The sequence below is a fragment of the Empidonax traillii genome, unplaced genomic scaffold (assembly GCF_003031625.1).
Source record: "Empidonax traillii isolate 1590-97213 ecotype Southwest subspecies unplaced genomic scaffold, ASM303162v1 scaffold187:size1931383, whole genome shotgun sequence".
Classification (NCBI taxonomy): Eukaryota; Metazoa; Chordata; class Aves; order Passeriformes; family Tyrannidae; genus Empidonax; species Empidonax traillii.
In genome coordinates, this window is record NW_020955380.1 from 1,116,377 (window position 1) to 1,136,300 (window position 19,924).

At 42.9% G+C, this 19,924-nt stretch overlaps 1 protein-coding gene across 10 annotated transcripts in view; it reads left to right on the plus strand.

Annotated features, from left to right (window-relative positions):
- DOCK3 (dedicator of cytokinesis 3) overlaps positions 1-19,924 on the plus strand; it is a 184,947-nt gene that overhangs the window by 160,411 nt on the left and 4,612 nt on the right. For 4 of the 10 annotated variants that reach the window (XM_027886464.1, XM_027886467.1, XM_027886468.1 and 1 more), the window contains 14 exons: positions 1,529-1,670; positions 2,367-2,533; positions 3,094-3,180; positions 3,633-3,812; positions 4,774-4,857; positions 6,124-6,240; positions 6,621-6,742; positions 8,201-8,336; positions 8,884-8,965; positions 10,819-10,971; positions 14,379-14,497; positions 15,404-15,491; positions 18,791-18,913; positions 19,484-19,566. In XM_027886464.1, coding sequence (XP_027742265.1) covers positions 1,529-1,670; positions 2,367-2,533; positions 3,094-3,180; positions 3,633-3,812; positions 4,774-4,857; positions 6,124-6,240; positions 6,621-6,742; positions 8,201-8,336; positions 8,884-8,965; positions 10,819-10,971; positions 14,379-14,497; positions 15,404-15,491; positions 18,791-18,913; positions 19,484-19,566 — 1,683 coding nt within the window. The remainder of the gene's footprint in view (positions 1-1,528; positions 1,671-2,366; positions 2,534-3,093; positions 3,181-3,632; positions 3,813-4,773; positions 4,858-6,123; positions 6,241-6,620; positions 6,743-8,200; positions 8,337-8,883; positions 8,966-10,818; positions 10,972-14,378; positions 14,498-15,403; positions 15,492-18,790; positions 18,914-19,483; positions 19,567-19,924) is intronic. The other 6 variants (XM_027886470.1, XM_027886474.1, XM_027886466.1 and 3 more) reach the window with 5 other exon arrangements.

Sequence of the window (19,924 nt, forward strand, 5' to 3'; positions counted from 1 at the left end):
GAAAAGTCTATGAAATTTAGCTTTGAGGTGTTTCCAGGGCATTATTTTTAGAATCACAATAACCTTATTTATAGGCTTACAGTTTTCTAGATTGCTGCAATGAAAAGCTAAAACAGAGAATGCAGTAAGTGTTATGAAGAGATTCACCTTCAAACGTGGCCTCACTCCAGATTTAATAATAGCTGCACAGTTTGAGCATTGCAGACCGAGCTGTCAAGCTCCATCATGCGATTCCTCTCCCCGTCCATTGGCTGCTGTGGCTGATGCACATGAAGTGACACATGTCACAGCCAGGACAGGAGAGCTCTTCCAGAAGGGTGAAATGCAAAACCAGAGAGAAATGAACTCCTTGGCTGTGTTTTGTGATTGGGTTTCGCAGCTTTCCTTTTGATTTTGCTACAAGATTAAGACCTGCTTGTCCACATCCCTTTTCCAGAGCAGTTAACAAAACATTCTTGCATAAACTGCAGCTTCTAAATGCAAGAAATAAAAGGGAGGAAAGTGTTGTGGTTTGTTAGATGCTTTGTTTTATGAAACAGCTGTAGTTCTAGTTGTTTTATTATGTGTATGAGCTACCAGAATTAGAGAATTTGCCTTCTTCATTGGTCTTGCACTAGGAAACATTAATACCAATCAAAACTGTGGTTTTTGAGGGTTAAGACACTGGAATACAATCTTTATGACACTGAGGACTTTAGAAATCCTGTATTTTGCTGTTGAGAGTTAAGAGATGGCTCAAAAAGCATCCAAGAGCTCCGCACAAGTGGTTCAGTGCCTCAAGAGTCATATCTAAATGCAGCTTTCCATTATTAGCAGAAATGAAATTTTGTTCATCAAGAGGAAAGTGCTTTTAGGGCCAAAGGGGAATTTGCTAAGTGGCCACTGAGAATTCTTGCTAAGGCTTTTCCATATTACTCTGCTGTAGACAGGGGAGCTCCTGAGCATGTATTGTTCCGTGTGATCAGGGCGGGGTTGTGTGGCTGTGATAATACAGCAGTGGTTAAACAGCAGTTTTTGTGAACAGTTTGTTGCAACTTCTCTCTAAGGAGAACTGATAAAATGATAAACATATCTCTCTCTCTGTTCTGTGAGGTCCTCAGGACTTTCATCCATCTGGTGTAAACTGTATTTGACAGCAGCTTTCCCAGTGCAGAACAGCCAAGCTGGTGACTTAAGTTTTGGTTGATACATTTCAGTATGGTTTAATTAAAAACAGTCCCTTTTCTGAAAAGCCAGTGAGAAAGGACCCCAGGACTGAGTGCTGCATGTGCACGGATCAGAGGCATCGTGCTGTTGAGAGATCAGTGGAATAGTCTCCTCATTCATCACTTCTCAATGAAATACATTGTAAAGAGAAGGAAGGAATAAAATACATCAGCTGTGTTAAATGCAAGTTTTACTCTCCCATTAGCATATTGACACTGTCATTTATCTTTGGTTTTGAAGCAGTAACATTTAAAGTGAGATAAAAGCCAGTAGACTTTAACTTACTTTTAAGGAGACTCATTTATGCTTGTTCTTCTTGCAGAACAAAGAATATGTGTGTCGGGGCCACGACTATGAGAGGCTGGAAGCCTTCCAGCAGAGGATGCTGAGCGAGTTCCCACAAGCCATTGCCATGCAGCACCCAAACCACCCCGATGACTCCATATTGCAGTGTGATGCCCAGTGTATCCTTCTGTAAGGGGCACACTGATGGGAACTGCGGCAGAGCACAGAGTAGAGCTGGATATGGAGGATATGGACAAAAGCAGGCTCTGTCTGCAGCAGACAGTAACTGGTTCCTTGTGCTACGTGGTGGTGGACGGAACAGTCACTTTTTAGCAGGGGAATAATGCAGGTCATGTCCCATGTGAAGGGAAAGGGCTGTGCTTGATCACATCTGTGTTGTAATGCTTTACCAGCAGCACTGCCACAACGCACAGTTTGTGTCCTTAAAAATAGTTCCAAGTATCTTCTCTTGGACTATACAAGTGCTGGTTTCCATCCTGTTTATTTTTTTACATCAGTATTATTATTTTTGTGCAGTCTCTCTTTCTTTAAAACTGATAAACCTTTTTATACCCAAGCCTTTGAAATCTCATCCTTCTCACTGATCACCTGCACTGGGATTTGATGCAACCTGTACAATTCCCTATGCATTTAAGGACTGAACCACACAACATTTAATGGGACTGCAGGGACTTTGGGAGGGCTCAGTCATGGGAACACCACTGTTTGGCTTGTGTGAGAGCAGCAAGGAGACTGTGCCATAAGGGCACTGTCAGCACGTCAGATCTGCTGCCTTGGGTTGCTGTTTCCCACTTGTGTTTCCTAACACGTGCTTTTCATTCGGTAAAAGCTTCCTTTGACTGCACAATGAACAGATTTACAGATCTATGCAGTGACTCCCATCCCAGACAATATAGACGTGCTGCAGATGGACCGTGTCCCGGACCGCATCAAGAGCTTTTACCGAGTCAACAACATCCGGAAATTCCGCTACGACAGGCCCTTCCACAAAGGCCCCAAGGACAAGGAGAATGAGTTTAAGGTAGAAGTAGTGACCAAGCAGTGTTTGTTTCATCTCTTCAAGCTGATTTTTGTCTTGTTGTTTTATGCTAATAGTGCCTTTCAGGTAATCCTTATTTGGTGGCCGAAGATACCACAGTAACTTGAAATAACAAGTAGCTGTTGAGTCCATGGTCTGATTGAGTACTGTGGACTCCTGATCTGATTAAAGCATTTTCCAGTTTAAAACTGAGTTATTTTAGTGCCAGGAGAAATGCATTTCGAAGCAAGGATGGCGCTTTCTTGTTTGGCTGAATTTTTTTCCTACTGATACACATGTCCACAATGTCTTCTTGGGTCCCATGAATTGGTGATCAATCTTCAAAACCTGACAGAAATGTTGAATGTGTTGTTTAGAGCAGGTGTACCAAATTCCTGGTTTGATGTTCAAATGACTTTCAGCAAGACATTCTACAGAATGAATGCTCAGGAGGTTATTAATGTGTTCTGTCCTAACGCTGCCCCCTCTGCACCTGTAGTAAGAGTAGAGATGATGTGGTTGTGACTCACGGGGTCCCTCACAGCCTCCGTTCCTCCTTGCAGAGCTTGTGGATTGAACGCACCACTCTGACCCTGACTCACAGCCTGCCTGGCATCTCCCGTTGGTTTGAAGTGGAGAGAAGAGAACTGGTAACATTCACAGTTCCTGTAATTGGGGTTTCAAGGGATGGGTTACTGAGGACATGGGACAGACAAAACTCCTTTGGCTGAAATCTTGCAGTTTAAAATAATGTGGTTTACCAAGGATTAAGTACGTCCTTTTTCTTCCACTTGATCTAAATAATTGCTGAATGTGACCAGGGGAATTATGTGAGGGAATGGAACAGTGCAATGGAGACAGTGCCAAAAAAAAGGAATAATTGCTTTGCTGCCACTTCTTCAGTGTATAGAAACAAATTATCACAACTCAGTGACCTGAAATCCAGCACTGCCAACGGTGAACTTTGTTAATGTAGTTAATTTTCTACAAAGCAGTAAAAGCAAAGAGAACTGAACAATCCTAGAGTATCATTTCATTACAAGGAAGATAATAAATCTCAGTGAAGTGTCCATGGAATTAAAGTATATTTATTGCCTTTGAGGTTGAAGTAAGTCCTTTGGAGAACGCCATTCAAGTGGTTGAGAACAAGAACCAGGAGCTGAGGACACTGATAAGCCAGTACCAGCACAAGCAGATGCATGGCAACATTAATCTTCTCAGCATGTGTCTGAACGGGGTGATTGATGCGGCTGTTAACGGCGGAATTGCGCGGTACCAGGAGGTAAGCCGGGCTCTGCTTCCCAATCCACTATCACCCTTTCTCAATTTCATTTCCCTTTCTGTTTCAAAGAGAGCATGACTTAATAAGATAAGAAATTTTCATGTCCATTATCTAGAGATGAGGTTGAATCCCCCACTTGGTTATTCTGCATCACTGCTTGCACAGCCACGTGTCAGCAGGGGGCTCCAGAGGTGGAGCTGGGATCTGGTGTGGAAGTGGGTGCAGGTGACAGGGGGGTTTCTCAAGGATGGCACTTGGCTTACCTGGAAATCCTCAACTGGCAGGTAAAACAGTGAGGTGGATTTTTTTTATACTGCTTACATTATAAATTCATTTTGCAATAGGGGTTGTGGGACCCGTAATTGAGACTGATTGGGCCTGGAATCAGGAAAGAATGCTAATTCATGGTACTGAACCATTATCTTGGCTGATGGCCTACTCACTGTAACCCTGAAATGATCATATATGCAATTTGTTATCCAGCATAATCTCTGGCAAGCTGTTACTTAAACTGAGCATTGCAAAAGGTAAGTTTAGGGTAAAACAGGGAAAAATGGCAGCAGTGGTACAGGGGTGTGGGATGTGTCTTCCCAATGGAGCTGTGGAGAGAATGCTCTTCAGGCTTTCCATTAGTTACCAATTCACTCACGTAATTCCTTTAACTTCAGGCAGTTATGTGAAAGGAACTATATAAAATTCAAATAACTGGATGATACAAGGCTTAGTGGTATTGCTCATCACTGTCACATGGGGAAACTTGGTCAGATTCATGATTCAACAGGATCGTTTCAGTTGCCAAGACCATTTTCTCAGCATCCCAGAGTGCTAAAACCAATAAAATTAAGCTTCGCTGTTATATTAATATAAGATTTTTGGACCTTTTCCTCTCATCCTTTGACACCAAGTTATGATGAAATACCTGCCAGTAAGCAAAAGGTACTTTTTTTCCCTTTTCCTGTAGGCCTTTTTTGATAAGGATTATATCACAAAGCACCCCGGTGATGCAGAGAAGATCACACAGCTCAAGGAGCTCATGCAGGAACAGGTACTGTTTCTCAGATGCAAAAGAACAGTGTCTGGATTCATCAGCAGTAAGTCTAAACATATCAGATCAAACTGATTCATTCAGAAGCAGAGTTTGGGTACAGGAGATCTAAATACATTCAAACAAAAACCAGGGGAGATGGGCAAGGAGATTATGACAAGCCTTTCACCTTACAGGATGTGAGGTGAAGCTCAGCTAAAAGTACATTAGTTTTGTTGTCTCCATTTATTAGCTGACAGGCATCTTGCTGCGTTTCAAGCCTGCCATTCATTTTTGGCATTTTGAATTATGTCTTCCCAGCAGATTTCAAAGATAATCAGAGACAGGACAGGTCAGGCTTGAGATTAGACTGGCAGAGCCACATATGAAAAATTAATGCCTGTTTATATTATCTGCAGTTTTATTTTTCTGTAATGTCTCCATGAGACATCTTCATAGATAAAGCTGCAGGATGCTTTGATGGCAGTGAAATCAGATAATCAGATCCCTCTTAACTGAAAGTTTGGCAAGATATACCCCATTAAACAATGTGCCCAAATCTGAATAGAGCTACTAGGTCTGTTTCTTCAGCAAATCACTGAACTGCATTTCAGATTCCCCATCTGAAAAATAAAGATAATGCTTATCTCCCTTCAATCCTCAGGAGGATGTTTGAAGATTAATTAGTTATTGTTTGTACAGACTTGGGATCGTGTAGGGAATTACATACATCTTAAGCCTGCTATCACTATTTTCTTTCATCTGAGACCTTATATAATCTCATTCATTCACTAATATTATATGTTTGACCTTTGAAGAAGTGACCTTTAGAAATAACTAATGAGGACCAGGCAGAGTGACTGTGGATGTGCCGCTGCTGCTGTGCAGCTCAATTACCAGAAACTCCTTTTAGAAATCTCTGCTGGCAACTCCGACCCCTTCCCTGGCACTGGGAGGAGGCATTTTTTTGTCACAGGGCATTATCTGCGTGAGGGCACAATGCTGTTCACTCCAGAGACAATCTCTCTGGTAATTTTTTACAGTTATGTCTTTAAAGAGCAATCCAACGTGACACAAATGTACTTGTCTCACACCTAAAGTACTTGCAGGAGTAGTATGAACTTGCCAGGATTCCTTGGCTTGCTTAATTATCTGCAGTCTTGTAATGAACAGTGGCATATTTTAGAGTACTTCCTTGGACACTGACAGAACTGCAGGACAGGCTTCTCTTCTCTCTCTTAGACACAAATCGTTTGGGTTTGTGATGCTACATTTTCTCTTTCACAGGTACATGTCCTGGGAGTGGGTCTGGCTGTCCATGAGAAATTTGTACACCCAGAAATGCGTCCCCTGCATAAGAAGCTGATAGACCAGTTCCAGATGATGAGATCCAGCCTGTACCATGTAAGTTCACAGCCGCTTCTCCCATTTTACTTTATTCAGAGTTATGATTAGTTGCAGTAAGGTTCTCAAAAGAACTGGGCTGATGCAGCATTGATTGAACTTACTGGACTGCCAAATTACCAGAAGAATTCTTGACTCTTGTGCAAGAAGGCAGTCCTAGTAAATATGTTAACTCAGCCTTTAAACAATAATTGTTAATATTTGTATGTGCTTTGTTGCATCACAGAGCAGTTGTAAAGCTTAATTTTCAGTTGCTGTCTCATAGAGCAGAAAATGATATAAAACAGGGGAAGATTACCAGGAAGTCTTGGAGTAGAATGACGTGAAGAAAACGTGCAGTTTTCCATGACCGACTTAGCTGAAGTCTGTTTGCTTTGCAGGAGTTGCCTGGTTTGGATAAGCTGAGCCCAGCCTGTTCTGGCTCCAGCACCCCCCGCAGCAACGTGCTGGTGTCCCATGGACCCATGAGCCCAGAGAGCATAAAGCTGGTGCATCGACACAGGTACCCCCTCCTTCTGCCCAGATACGGAGGATCCCTGCACGCTGGTGCCCCTGGAGTCGAGGATCTGAGGAGTGGTTGACAGCGCTGCAGGAGGGGCGGGAGGAGTTTTGGCAGAAGTGCCTTTTGCCTTCGTGCAATGCTAATTATTGAAGTTTGGGAATTGGAATAAAATAGTTAAGAAATCCACTTTGCGGCAAATGCTGAACACCTCCAGGTGTTACTCCATCACTTCACTCGCTGTAGGGGCAGAAACACACATCTGCCACTCAGTTCTCCAGACTCAATCTGACTTTGGAGGTTCCACAACTTATGTTACGCCAACAGCAAATAACTGGGTCCTTATCTACCACAAAAGGAAAATTTCATTGCTTGTTTTAAAACCCAACTCAGTATTGCCCAGTTTGAAGGATCAAAAGTGTTCACATCATTGCTTTTTATAATTCTGATCAAATCAGAAGCCAAATACAAGGATGATCAGAACATCAAAAAACGACTCTGTGTGCCCATCTGTAAAATCTGAGATAATGACTGAGGATGAAAATTGGGATTATCAGGACAAAACAGTGGTTTTTATATCCAGTCAAAATTGCTCATTTGAAAATGCTAATTATTCTTCTGTGTTTATTTTTCTTGGTGGGTCTCTGTAGTTTAGCTGTTTTTAAAGCCTGGCATTAAGAGCTGTGGAAACTCGGTCTCAAGTCCATGAATGGAGGATGGTGACATTCTTTTTGCTATTAAAACTGAGTAGTTTATACTGCTTCTGTGGCTTGGCAGTTGACAATTGGTGTCTTTTTGATAACATTTTTCCCCTCAAAATTCCTCCCTTTGTAAAGGCTTTTTTATTTGTTAGGACATCCTATGGAGATTCTGTAGTGTACAAAATATGTTATTTATTTCTGTATGTGATTCAGAGTGACAAAGTGAATTCCCTGAGTGAGATCAGGGTGCATCCTGCACACCAGCTGGGCTGTATTAATTTACTGTCACCTACAAAGTTGCCTTCAGCAGTAATGCTGAGGCCCAGTGGATGCAATAAGGAAAGACGTATTTTGACCTGTGTGTCTTGTGCTTGGCTTCCTTTGGAATGTTTTTTTTTAAGCTGCTCCCACTCGTTGTACTTCAGTGTTAAAAATGAGAGTGGTTTCAGCATGTTCTGTTTAAACAAATATGCTCCCAGGGTCATGATGTGATGTTAACCTGGCTTTGGATTCTGAAATTCAACATCCCACCTATTATTTTGTCTTACATGAAACCTTGTTGTCAATTCTTTCGCATTTACTCACATCTATGGATTTGTTTATTGGGCCTGATTTTTCAAAAGTGTTTGACATCTAGAGGTGACCTAAAGCAGCAGGTAACTGTAGGTACTTTCTAGCTTGGAAAAAGGCTTCTTCACAAATGAAAACACAGGTTCAAAATGTAATTATGCTCTTGCTCTGTCTCTGTTTTTTTTTCCAGCCCACTGAACTTGCTTGGTTCAGTCCGACACTCCTCATCCTCCCTGTCATCCCACACCTCCAGTGAAACAGGAAACCTGGTTATCCTGACAGACAGCTCTGTGGGGGAGAATGCTGAGGATATGTACCACATGCAGGTACAGCTCCAGCACAGCCAGGAGCGGTGGTGGTTGGGAGCAGCACAGAACGTGCTCTGGAGGGTTACACTTCGAGCAGTGCTTTAGCTGTGCACGTGCTTGCATCTGTCTGGTGATATTTTTCTCAACAGAATAGGTAGAATCTAACATTGGTCAAGAAAGATGACAGTAATTCACTAGGTTTGCTTTGGGAAGAGATCTGTGTTTGTACAGTGACTGTGATTCTGCGGTCCAGGATGACACCGCTGCTTTCCAAAAAAGCGAGATTTTTGCCACGTGTTATTTACCTGCCCTGCTCAGCACGTGCTGTTAGTGCTGCTCTTGGTTTGGGGGGTGAAATGAGTCCCAGAGTCCTGAGAGCAGGTTACCAGTAGCCTGCACTGAAGCTGGGCAGAGGCTGCCCTGGCTGATCCGAGACAGGTAAATCCCCAAGGCACTGATCCGCTCGGCTCTCCCTCAGTGGTTTCTCTGCCTCCTGCAGCTTGTTTACCCTAAGCCCAGGTACCAAAGCTCAGCCACCAACATCTCTGTTTTATTCATGTCCCAGGCCAGCCCTTCCACCTCCAGCCTGAGCTCTACTCACTCTGCACCATCCCAGATGATTAACTCTGCCCCTTCCAGTGCTCGAGGTAAGCATGGACAGGCCTCAGGGAAGGGTCACCTGCAGGTGTTTCCCAGACCTGGCAGCCTTGTTGACTTACTGGTGAAAGACCACCTATAAGTGTACCACTGTTTCTCTTTTGGAGATGTAAATGCCTCTTCAAGAAGTATTTCTTTAGAAATGTTTTCATTCTCCAGAAATGGATTTAATAATTTTTTTCAGCAGTATTTGGAATGTCTTTCTAATAAATGCTGGTTTCAGGCAGTTGAATTTCATAATGATTTCCATTGTTCCGCCACAAAATTGTGGCAGGCAGTCTAGAGGAAAACAAGAATAGTCCTTGGTATAGTACTTAAAAGAGAGATCATGAAGACAAAGGCAAATAAATCATTTTATGTGTTCAATGAAATTATGGCAAGAAAAAGGTCTTGAGGCAGTTTAGCAGACATGTGTGTATATAAAAGTGTATGCACAGGATGAATGTTGAAAGATATGAATTTTAAGTAGTGGAGATAAAGAAGGGCTTCCCTGCTGGGAAATTCTTGAAAAAAGGAAAAATGGAAAAGCAGACTCTGGGTTACTCATATTGCCTTTGTGTTACACTCGCTGGTCTTGAAATTGCTAATCATTTTCTTCGCAAGCCTCAGAGCTGAAGCAAAACAACTCCATGTGATCTCTTGACTTTTTTAACTTCTATTAAAGGTTTTGGTTTTTTCCCCTCTCATTTTGGATTCTCCATTGCAGGTTCTATATCTCTTTTCACAGGTTTCTGGAGAAGGTGTCCAGGATATAGCCAGAGATGGAGGCTGATATTTTAATCTTACCCTTTTTTCCATACAGGGGAACTCTGTTTTTTTGCTCAATCTGACAGTAAAATTCTAACTGACTGGCTGTTGTTAGGGCACAGAGGCAGCAAAGTGATTTAATTGAAGCATCAGATGGAGTAGGAAAGTGGGAAGTAAACATCTTCAAATAAAGGCAGGTAGCTGCACTAATTACCAAGGGCTGGAAGGAAAACAGTGACAAATAGTAAAGTAACCAGGTGAAAGTGGTGTAAAGGAAAAGGAAGATGGAACTGAGGACTGGGCTATCATGCCAGGAAAATGTCCCTAAATGGATGTGCCTGAGTGAATGTTTGGAGGGATCTGAGGGGGTTTGGTGCTCATACTGTTTCACGCTGTTTTCCACTTTAGAAGTCCAGTGACAGGCTCCCAGTGACAGGCTGTGACAGTCTTTCTGAGTCTGATGACTGCACAGCATCACCAGCTTCCCTCTTTACGGTATTATTCACTGTTGCTTGGAAACCAACGGCATGAATGCTCCAAAGGGAATGAATGGGTTGCTGGGTGAGCCAACAGCACCTCCCAGGGATGGGACCCAGACTGACCACAAATGGGAAACAATAAAAGAAGGAATGAGTTTGAAAAATACTTATATAACTACGATACAGCATTTATTCTCTGCTGGTTTTGTTCATTTCTAAGCTATGTGAGCAGAGCATTCAGACATTACCCACTCATTATGGGATTTCACTTGTATTAAGGTCCCAGATGCTCTCTGTGTTTCCCAGTGTGCCAGTCACTGTTCTGGTTATTACAACACTGCTGTTGGGAATGGAGCTGTTCTTAACGAGAAAAAGCCCTTACACTTAAATTCCGCTGTGGTAACAGAGCTTTGTTCTTCTCCTTGGTGATTTTTCCTTTTGTTTTCTTTTTTAACTGGGTGAATTTGATGCTTGTGAAAATGAGATTCTAGTGTCACTGGCTGGAGCAAGGTACTTCACAGACATTACATGTGCAGCTCTGCAATGCACTCTATCCTTCTTTTTTTTTTTTTTTTTTCCTTTTTTTTTGGTATTTATTTATATTCTTTTTAATTTAGCGCTGGTGAAAGGTGCTGGATTGACCGCACTGGAGGCTGAAGCCCTCTATTTACCCACAGAACAGATACAGCATGGGCGGCAGCCGTGCAAGTTCCCCCATGCTGCCCCCACCCATGTGCCTCATCTCTGTCCTGGAGGGACCACCTCTAGAGGTGAGAGGATAGTTCAGTCTCCATGACCCATCCAACCCTTGGCCTTTCTGCTGAGACTGCCAACAAAGCTACGATAGTCACGATGCTGCAGCTGAACACGTGTCAGATGGGAAGTGTGTGAAGGCCAACAATTCATTCCGTACAGGCCACCTAAATTTATCAGCTCTGCATCTTTGCCACTTGTGGCTCTAACCTGAGTATGGCTAGGTAGGATTTCTAGGGTTTTACCTGATTTTTAAATGCTCCTGTCATTGATTCAGATGTTAATGTGGAGATGAAAAACCTCTATCCCACTATGCAGGTACTTATACCATCTTCTCTGTTTAACTGCACAGCCCTTCCCTGAGGAGATGGGTATCTTTACAATACAGAGTAGTTCCATCAGTGACCAAAGGAAGCCATGGCCATTTGTATTAAGAATCCAGCAGGAATTTAAATCATAATTTCAATTCTCCACTTCCAAAAAATGACCCTGTCTTTGATTTTAAAACAGCAAGACAGGTGGTTATTTGGCTTGTCCAAAGAAAAGAATAAAACTATTAATAAAAATCTTTTCAAAGGTAGTCATCAGGGAAGTAGACCATTGGCTTGATCATGTCACTGAACAGCAGATTAAGGCACCAGAATTTACACTAGTTATAATATACACAAATTACAGCAAAAGTCTTAAATAGAATTGAAATCAGAATACAGTACGAATTTTTGAATTCTGTGCTAACATTACCAGTTGATCATTTTTAGAAATAGGTACCCTACAGTTTTCACCTGACTTGACCCTTGTGTAGCTTCTTCCCTATCAGGAAAGCACCACTGTTGTATGGAGGATCAATAAGAAGTTCAGTTTGGTTTGGCTTCATTTGAGGTGACTCATGAGGCACTGCTGTAACCTTACTGGAGTTAAAAGATGGTACAAGACGGTTCGTTAAGCAGAAAATGAAATGCAAAAGGCCTGGAAAGGGCTAGGAGCGAGTTAGGGTGGGGTTTTTTCAGTAATTTAATTTAAATATGGTTGGGACTCCTCTGATGCACTTGAAAAGGAACTCCCACTTGGACACTTGATGCCTCTTAAGGCATCCCTACTGCTTCCTCAGCACAGCCCCCTGTTAAAGTGTAGAAAATAAGTCCTGGTGTCTTATTCAGCACTGTGCAAGAATCCTTATGTTAAAACTGCCTTCTTAAAGCAAAAAACCTTATGATTTGGCTCAGGAGCAAGCTGTTTTCATAACAGTAATAGAAGTGAGGAATCAGGAGGAAAGATTGAATGAGTTTGGAGTTTAACTACATTAATGTTCAGTTTCATTCCTTAAAACTAATACTTGTCACAAGTGGATTAACATATTTATAATTAAAAAAGAAAAACTACCTCTTGCTTCAGCACAGGTTTTCCTTTCTCATTAGTAAGTGCCTGCAGTGCTGCACACACCGAGTGCGCTACATGCTAAAAGGAGTGGGCCCTGCCACATGCTGCAGTATTTTATATGGCCACTGGCTGCTCTGGAAGCTTCTAAGAGCCTTTTTTTGGCTTTGCTTTTTAAGTTTTGCCAGTCCCTGAAAAGAGCTATAGTGACTGTGCTCTCTACCTGTCCAAAGCAGCACTACTTAATTTTGTTTGCAGACTGGACACTTGACATAGTCCCTTAAAATATTTATAGTTATAGCCGGTTACAAATTTAGGGTAGCAAACAGCAGAGGTTTTTAAACTAGACTCTGCCAGCACATGTGGGATTTTTCAGGTTATGAAATGAAGGTCTGTGGAAACTGCAATCCCTTATAAATTGACAGCACAGAGGTGTTTTGCAACTCTGATATAAAAGAGAAGGGATGACAAGATAAATAAAAAGGGTTAAGTGTAGATTGTGCTGTGCTGTAGTTCTGGGCACACCTGAAAGTTCAGCATCTTCACATTTGTCCTGCAGAACAGGACTATCTGTGACCTGTGAGTAAAAGACTCAGCACAAAGCGTTAACACTGTGTTCTCCAAGCTGATGTTGTACATAAGAGCAAAGAATGTCGTCTAATTAATGTTTCTGTTCTATGTCTGGGGACAAAATGAGTTCGGGACTAGAATGCAGATACTCCATGGCTGTTCATGTTGGAGTGGGGGCGTAGATTAATCTGGCATCTGCCCCCCCTCATGGAATTGTTGCAATTGTAGGGTCTTATCCTGCATTCTGCTGGACACATTGTTCCTTCCACTGTGTGCTGAATATCAGTCCCAAAAACTGCATGTTTGCTTTTGCTGGGGTAAAAGCTGCATCAACCAGCACCAATGCCTTTGCTCATATGTGGGAGTGCTGTCCAGGTAATGTGTGTGGTTGTGGAAGTTTGCCAGAGGGGGCATGTATTCCCCACAAGCCGGCATGGCTCTGTAATGCGCTGTGTGCTGCCATCTGTTCAGTGCGTGTCTGTGACGCAATCAAACAATCAGTGCAAATTAAAGCTCACTTCAGCAGCTTCAGAACATCAATTCCTGCCTAATACTGTGCATCCCAAGGGATGTGTGGACCAGTAGTGTCAGATTTCAGGAAGGCACTAATGAGGATCATTCTTCTGGCAAACCCATTGTCAGCTGTTGCACATCAGAAGGCATATTTGCCACGTGGCACTCATCTTGAAGGACATGAGTCCCAAGTAATTCCACCTGCCAGGAAGCTGTTTACATGAATTACCCCACTACCTTAAATGACAAGTACACAGATAGATGAGCCAGGCCTATTCCTACTATTATAACTCTAAGCTTTGGTAAATGTCCTGGTGTCATAAAAGGGCTCAGTATAGCAACACGCTCAGTAATCATCATTACAGCAGCATTGTAAGCAAAGTGCCACTCACACTTAACAGAAAATTCTGTTTATTACTGGGCTTTGTTTTGCTCTAACGAGAGGAAGCTGGCCAAGGTATCACCAACTAAATAGCAACACTTATCTCTACCAGAACTGAGGAGTGAAGTACCTTCCCATAGCTTCCTGCTTTAACTGAATGGTGTATCTCAAGCTTTTATCCCTTTCTTCCACATTCAGTCCTAAAATGCACAATTTTAAGGCATTTCTGTTACTTTGCAATACTTTATGAGGGCAGGGGAGCATAAGGCACAGCCACAGCCAATTCCACAGAGATGCCCACTCTTTCCTTTGTTTAAGAGGAAGCACTAAGTACAACTAGGAACACACACACCTTACACACCTTCCGTGCTACGTCCTTAATTGTACATAACAAGCCAGTTCTTACTCCATCCTCGTGCTATGCACCCACCAACAGTCAGCTGCTTAGTGGGCTCGGCACCATGTTCTTTGAGTCCTGTGAGATCATCCGTCCGAACCGATTGCACAGGAGGCCAAAATCCCTGGGCATGCGGAGACCTGGCTGTTGTTTGTCCCGTGTACGTGATTATTCTCACTTGTTTACAGGCTCTCCCTCTCTACCAGATAAGTACCGGCACTCTCGGGAGATGATGATGTTGCTGCCAGCCCACCGGGACCGACCCAGCAGCGCCATGTATCCCGCAGCTATCATGGAAAACGGACAGGTAGCAGCTCCGATTTTTTCTATTGTCAGTTCAACCACCCCAAACTGTGACTTTATTTTTCTGGTTTTGACCACCTTAAAGCGCTTTCCTTTTTATTTCTGGAAAGCCCAGCAACTTAATTGGGATCATTTTCAGAGGTGACTCAGAACTTTTCATATGAATCCCGCCCTGGAGTCACCCACTATGGCAGTCAAGGGATACAAATTGTAATGATTGTTAAAACTGCAGATACACCTTCTAAAAATGAACTCTCCTTATCTTACTTCCCAACTTTATCCTGTAAGCCCTGGTCCACTGCAAGTCATACTATTTGACTTATTCATTCTTTTAGAACCACAGCCATCTTACAGTCTGGCCTCAAAGTTGATTCTAAATAGCTTTATGGTGATTTCCAGAGGTATCAAAAAACCACGAGGGGCTGAAATAATATACTGATATAAATAGTCTCCAAACAATCTATGCCCACTTCTCCATTTGTCTCTGGACAAATTGAAAAATTCAGAGTGTGCATTTAAATCTGGCCCTGGCCTGCACTTCTGAAGGGAATCTCCTGATGGTGCCCACGTCGGCTCACCTCAGGGAACTGTCTCAGAGCATGAAACTCAAACAGAACCAGAGGCAAAGGTAAGCTCCAGAAGGGCTCGTGGTGCATTGCAGGTGATAAAGGGCACAAGGGCAGGCTAGAGCTACTCTGAAATAACTCCTGCAGAGACGGGGGGCCCTCAGCACTGTTACACCCCAGAGACCACTGCCATTGCACTGCAGGACCTGCCAATGTAGGCACAGCCTAAGGTTCCCGTTCAGCCTTTAGATGAACTTTCTTTGCTTCAGAAAAGTGGACAGAAGGCCCCCATGTTGCCCCAGTTGGTCTGTAACTTTTAACTCTGCTGACTTTTCCTCCCTTAGCCTCCAAATTTCCAGCGCGCCTTGATCCAGCAAATGATTGGACCGTGCAAACCTTGCAGTGATCCCAACCTGTCCGTGGCTGAGAAAGGTACTCCTTTTCCAATTAGCTGCTTGCTAAAATAGTATTCTTCTGGTCATGCTACAGCAAGTAACAAATGGGCTTCTACATTTCCTGGCAGAGTGCATTCTCTCACGCTTTTCTAATTAACAGTTTAATTAACTGGGCCTTCTGCCAACCTATAGTCATTTCAGAAGGGTGGGGTTGCACAAACCTCTCTATTTCAGAAAGTTTTCTGAGTTTAGCACTTTGTTATTGAAACAAATCCTGTAGCTTTTATCAAGCAAGACTTCCAAAGCAGCAAATGAGAAGATATGTAAGAAGAGTGTAACATTTGAACCATATTTTTTAATAATAATGTATGAGGTTTTTAGGATGCATTTATTGCTCTAAATATGAACATTCTTTATAATCCCTCTCTGAGGTAGTTTTATATTTATTTAGCATTAGGAATATATGCATTTTTAATTGGTTGTTCTGAAAACAGGCAGAGGCCCTGCAGGGGACAAAAAATAACAAAAAAAGAAAGAGGAGAATGACTTTGTTTGATGTAACAGAAAAGGAGGAGCTTGTGAAAGGGGTGCCATGGACAAAGCGATGGGCTCAAAAATTACCTGAAAGGCAGCATTCTGAAAAAGCAGAAGGCGGCAAAATTCCTGAGTCAAAATCTGAGACAAGGATGCTACCTAAGCAAGCAACAGTCATGTGTATGGCTGGGAAAAATGATATCTTAAAAGACTTTTAAGGCCAGGAAAGACCATTGCACCTTTCTAGTCTGACCTATAATACACTCAGATTTTTACCAGTCTTTTTGTTTCAGTAACTGTGCCAGAAGTAAACTGTACCTTCTTGAAAAAAAATCCAAATTTCATCTTAGAATTTCCAGTGAATCAGAGTCCTCTAACAATGTGACAGCCTCACAGAGCAGTCCAGATCAAAACCAAAAGCCAACATCCAGTTCTGATTAAATGCAGAATGATGACTTGATGACAGTAATGAGTGATGACAACAGAGAGTTAAAAGACTGGGGGGTGAGGGATTAAGAGCTCCATCTTAGTTTGAACAAACAGATGCCAGAGATGGTGAGATCTTTATCCTGGAGAGGAGAAAGATCTGGAAAAGGAAGGTAAATAAATATTTATTGCCTGTCTAGGAAAAAATACTTGGATTTGTATTTGTGGGAAATATTATACAAGAGTGTGATAATCAGTGCAAAGAGATCAAAGACAGAATCCCCTTCAGGATCCTAAAGAAGCCACAGATGTTGTTCCCTAATTGTTGTAGGGGCTGGTGGGACAGGACTCGCAGTTCCTGTGCCAGGCTGGTGGCAAAAATGCAGTGACAGGCACTTTGGCAGGCCTTGAACCCCCATCATCCTTTGAAGTCAGGGTGCCATCTGCCTTGGATTTTGTTAACAGGCAGGGGATTCCCCACCCACTCCTTGCCCTTGTCGGGAGCTCCTCTCGGTAATTCTCACTGACAGGGGTGACATCAGTCGCCCCGAGCAGAATGGTTCAAATGCAGCTTCTCTGCTAATTAAACTTGGCCACTGAGCCACTCAACACTGTCATGGAGAGACACGGGCTGGGACAGAGCACTAGGAGCTCCCTGCTTAGGTTCTTCCCTGAAGCATTTCGGAGAAAAGGCTGGTTTTAACAGGCAGCAACAACTCTCCAAAATCATCTGACCTTCAGATGATTTCCAGCACTCATAAGGCTGTGAATGAGGGAACAATAAGAAAATATAAATGGACTGTGCACTGGGATACCATGTGCTCTTCATATTCTTATTCCGCATCTCAATGTTCAAACAAACAAAACCAAGCACAAGAGTTTTACATCCCAGCAAATCAGGTTTTCTCTCTTTTTCACTTGAGGCTGGGGTTTGCAGGCAAGATGAGTGGCTGGCACTGCATGCATCCTGTGCCTCCATTTTAGCCCTTTGACACCAACTGCAGTAGTGCAAACTAGAGCACTCTGCCATATGGAAAGGGAAAATCCATCTGCAGCCCCTGCTCTGAACCTGTTCTCTGTCAATATTCTTAGTGTCTTCTTCATATTCCTTTCTCAGGTTGACAGTCTCTTTAAAAATAACATTTACTTTTATATTTTTATGAGGTTTGTTCTGCCTTATGAAGATGTCACTTTGTGATCTTTTTTACTTTAGGGAATTTTAGGCCTTTGGGAGCCTGTGCTTGTGCTAAAACATGAACCAGGGAGTTAAAAAAAAAACAGAGAAACCTTTCAAAAGCATTTTAGAAAAGAAATGCACCAAAAATGGCTGCAGGCATTTTAATTACAGAGAAATCCTCTTCAGATGTCAAACTCCATGTTTATTTCTCCAGGCTTCCATTTTCCAAACTAAGATGGAAAAAGCTATTTTTATCCCAGTTTTCTTTGACAGGCTCAGTGAATTACTTTTTCTTTCCTTTGCTAATCTGAAGAAATTGCTTATTTGTTTTTAAACAAACATACAGTTATTGCACATCTCTTTTCAGAATAAACTCTTATTTGTAAGAAAGGAAGATGCATTTTAATAATGTTTAAGGTTGATGGAATTCTCAAGATCTTGAAATAGGTTTGTGTTAGAAAGAGCAGCATCTATTTCTATGAAAAAACAAGTTCATGAAGGTCCTTCCCCCCTTGTCTGTTGTATGAAGGAAATGTTCTCTCTACTTCCTGATTCGCAAAGACTTATGAATTTTACAAGATACGTTCAGGTGACTTTGTGATACGAGGCCAAAATGCTGTCCTTAAATATTTTGTGACCTAAATTCTTGATCAGCTCTAGAGCTTAGTACATCAGGGCTTTGAAGTCATGATTTCTTTTGCAACGGATTGAGGTGTAATTGCCTTCATGTCCTTTATTCAGTCCTCACTTACCCTGTAGTGCAGACACAGCCTGGTCCGTGTTTCCAGAGGGTTCTGCCACATGTTCCCTTCTGCTCTGTCACCACTCGTCAGGGCAGCTCAGCTCCCACCTGAGATACAGCTGCCCTTCCATCAGTGGGATTTCATTTTTACCTACTCATTGGCTTGCAAAAAAACCCTCCCAGAGTTCTACTGCTCTTCCAACTTGCTTGAAATGAGCCAAGGGGTGCTGGAGGGGAGCTGGGCACACTAACCCTGCCATCACCTAATTCTTGCTTCCTTAACAAAGCCTCTGTAAACTTAACTCACTGTAGACTAGCCGGTGCCTTTCTGTGCTTTCAATCCTGCCACTCACCAAGTCCCTGGAATCTGTCTCTCTGCTGCTGAAGAGCACACCTAAAAGCCTGGCCCCACACCCCCTGTAATGTTACCCCAGTTCCATCTGTTTCAATCCTTCAGCTGTGCCAGCAGCACCCAGTAGCTGGAGCCTGGACAGTGGAACCCGAGAGGCCCTGCCATTCCTGTCTGCCCACGTTGGGAGCATCCTGGCCCCACCAGTGCCTCCCCGAAGCCTGCCCCATGGTAAGGACGTGCCCAGCAGGCCTGCAGTCATGCACACAGAAATCCAGACCACCTAAAAGCTGCCCTTAGCCTTTTTGCCCCATAAAAACAATCAGAGCAAAAACCCACAGTCTTTCCTGGTCTGCTAGGTTTCCTTTTTTTTTTTTTCCAAATCTTCAAATTACTGCACTCCTTACAGCAATGCAGACTTGTGCATATTTGGGGACTGGAATTACGTGTGAGAGCACTGAAGCTTGGCTTGGCTTCTTACCCATGACCAACTTCAGCAGTAACTTAAGGTTAAAAAGCTGTTAAAAGAAACTTCATATGTTCATCATTTACGAGCCTGTTGCCTTGCCATGAGATCCCTGATAAGAGGGGTGGGTGGAAGTTTATCACTGCACTGAAGTTCTCCTTAGCTCTGTGTGTGTGTGTGTGTGTGTGAGACAGATGCACTTGGCAGTGCCCATCGGACAGGCAGCCCTAGGGTGGCGTTACCAGCATTTGGAGCTGTTACCTGGCATTACAGATCTGAACCCAGCTCTGTGGCTGCAGCACAAGTCTGCATTTCTGATCCTTGTCTCGTTGCAGGACACTACTCACTGCACTTTGATGCCTTCCACCACCAGCTCAGTGATGCTCCTCCTGCACTGCCTGCACGAACACTGCGCAAGGTAATGGCAGGAGAGCAGAGGGGGATGTAGGACAGTAACAGACTCCTGGAGGAATCCCTCTCCTCTGCTCCCACCAAGCAGCTTCTGAATACAGAAACACTATTTTTAACATGGTAATAACTTGCACATGAGAAAATCCACTAAAACCTCATAACCTGTTCCAGAGTTGAATTCTGTAGAAAAAAACTGAAGTGTTGTAGGCCCTTCCCTTTTCCCTCTTTGCACCATCTGCTGTGATTTCAGCACCCTGATCATCACCTCAGCTACTGTTTCTCTAACAGCTCTGGTGTTGTTGAGTGCACTTGTCTGCCCACAAGTGGTACTTGCATACCTGTAAACCAATAATCATTGACATTTT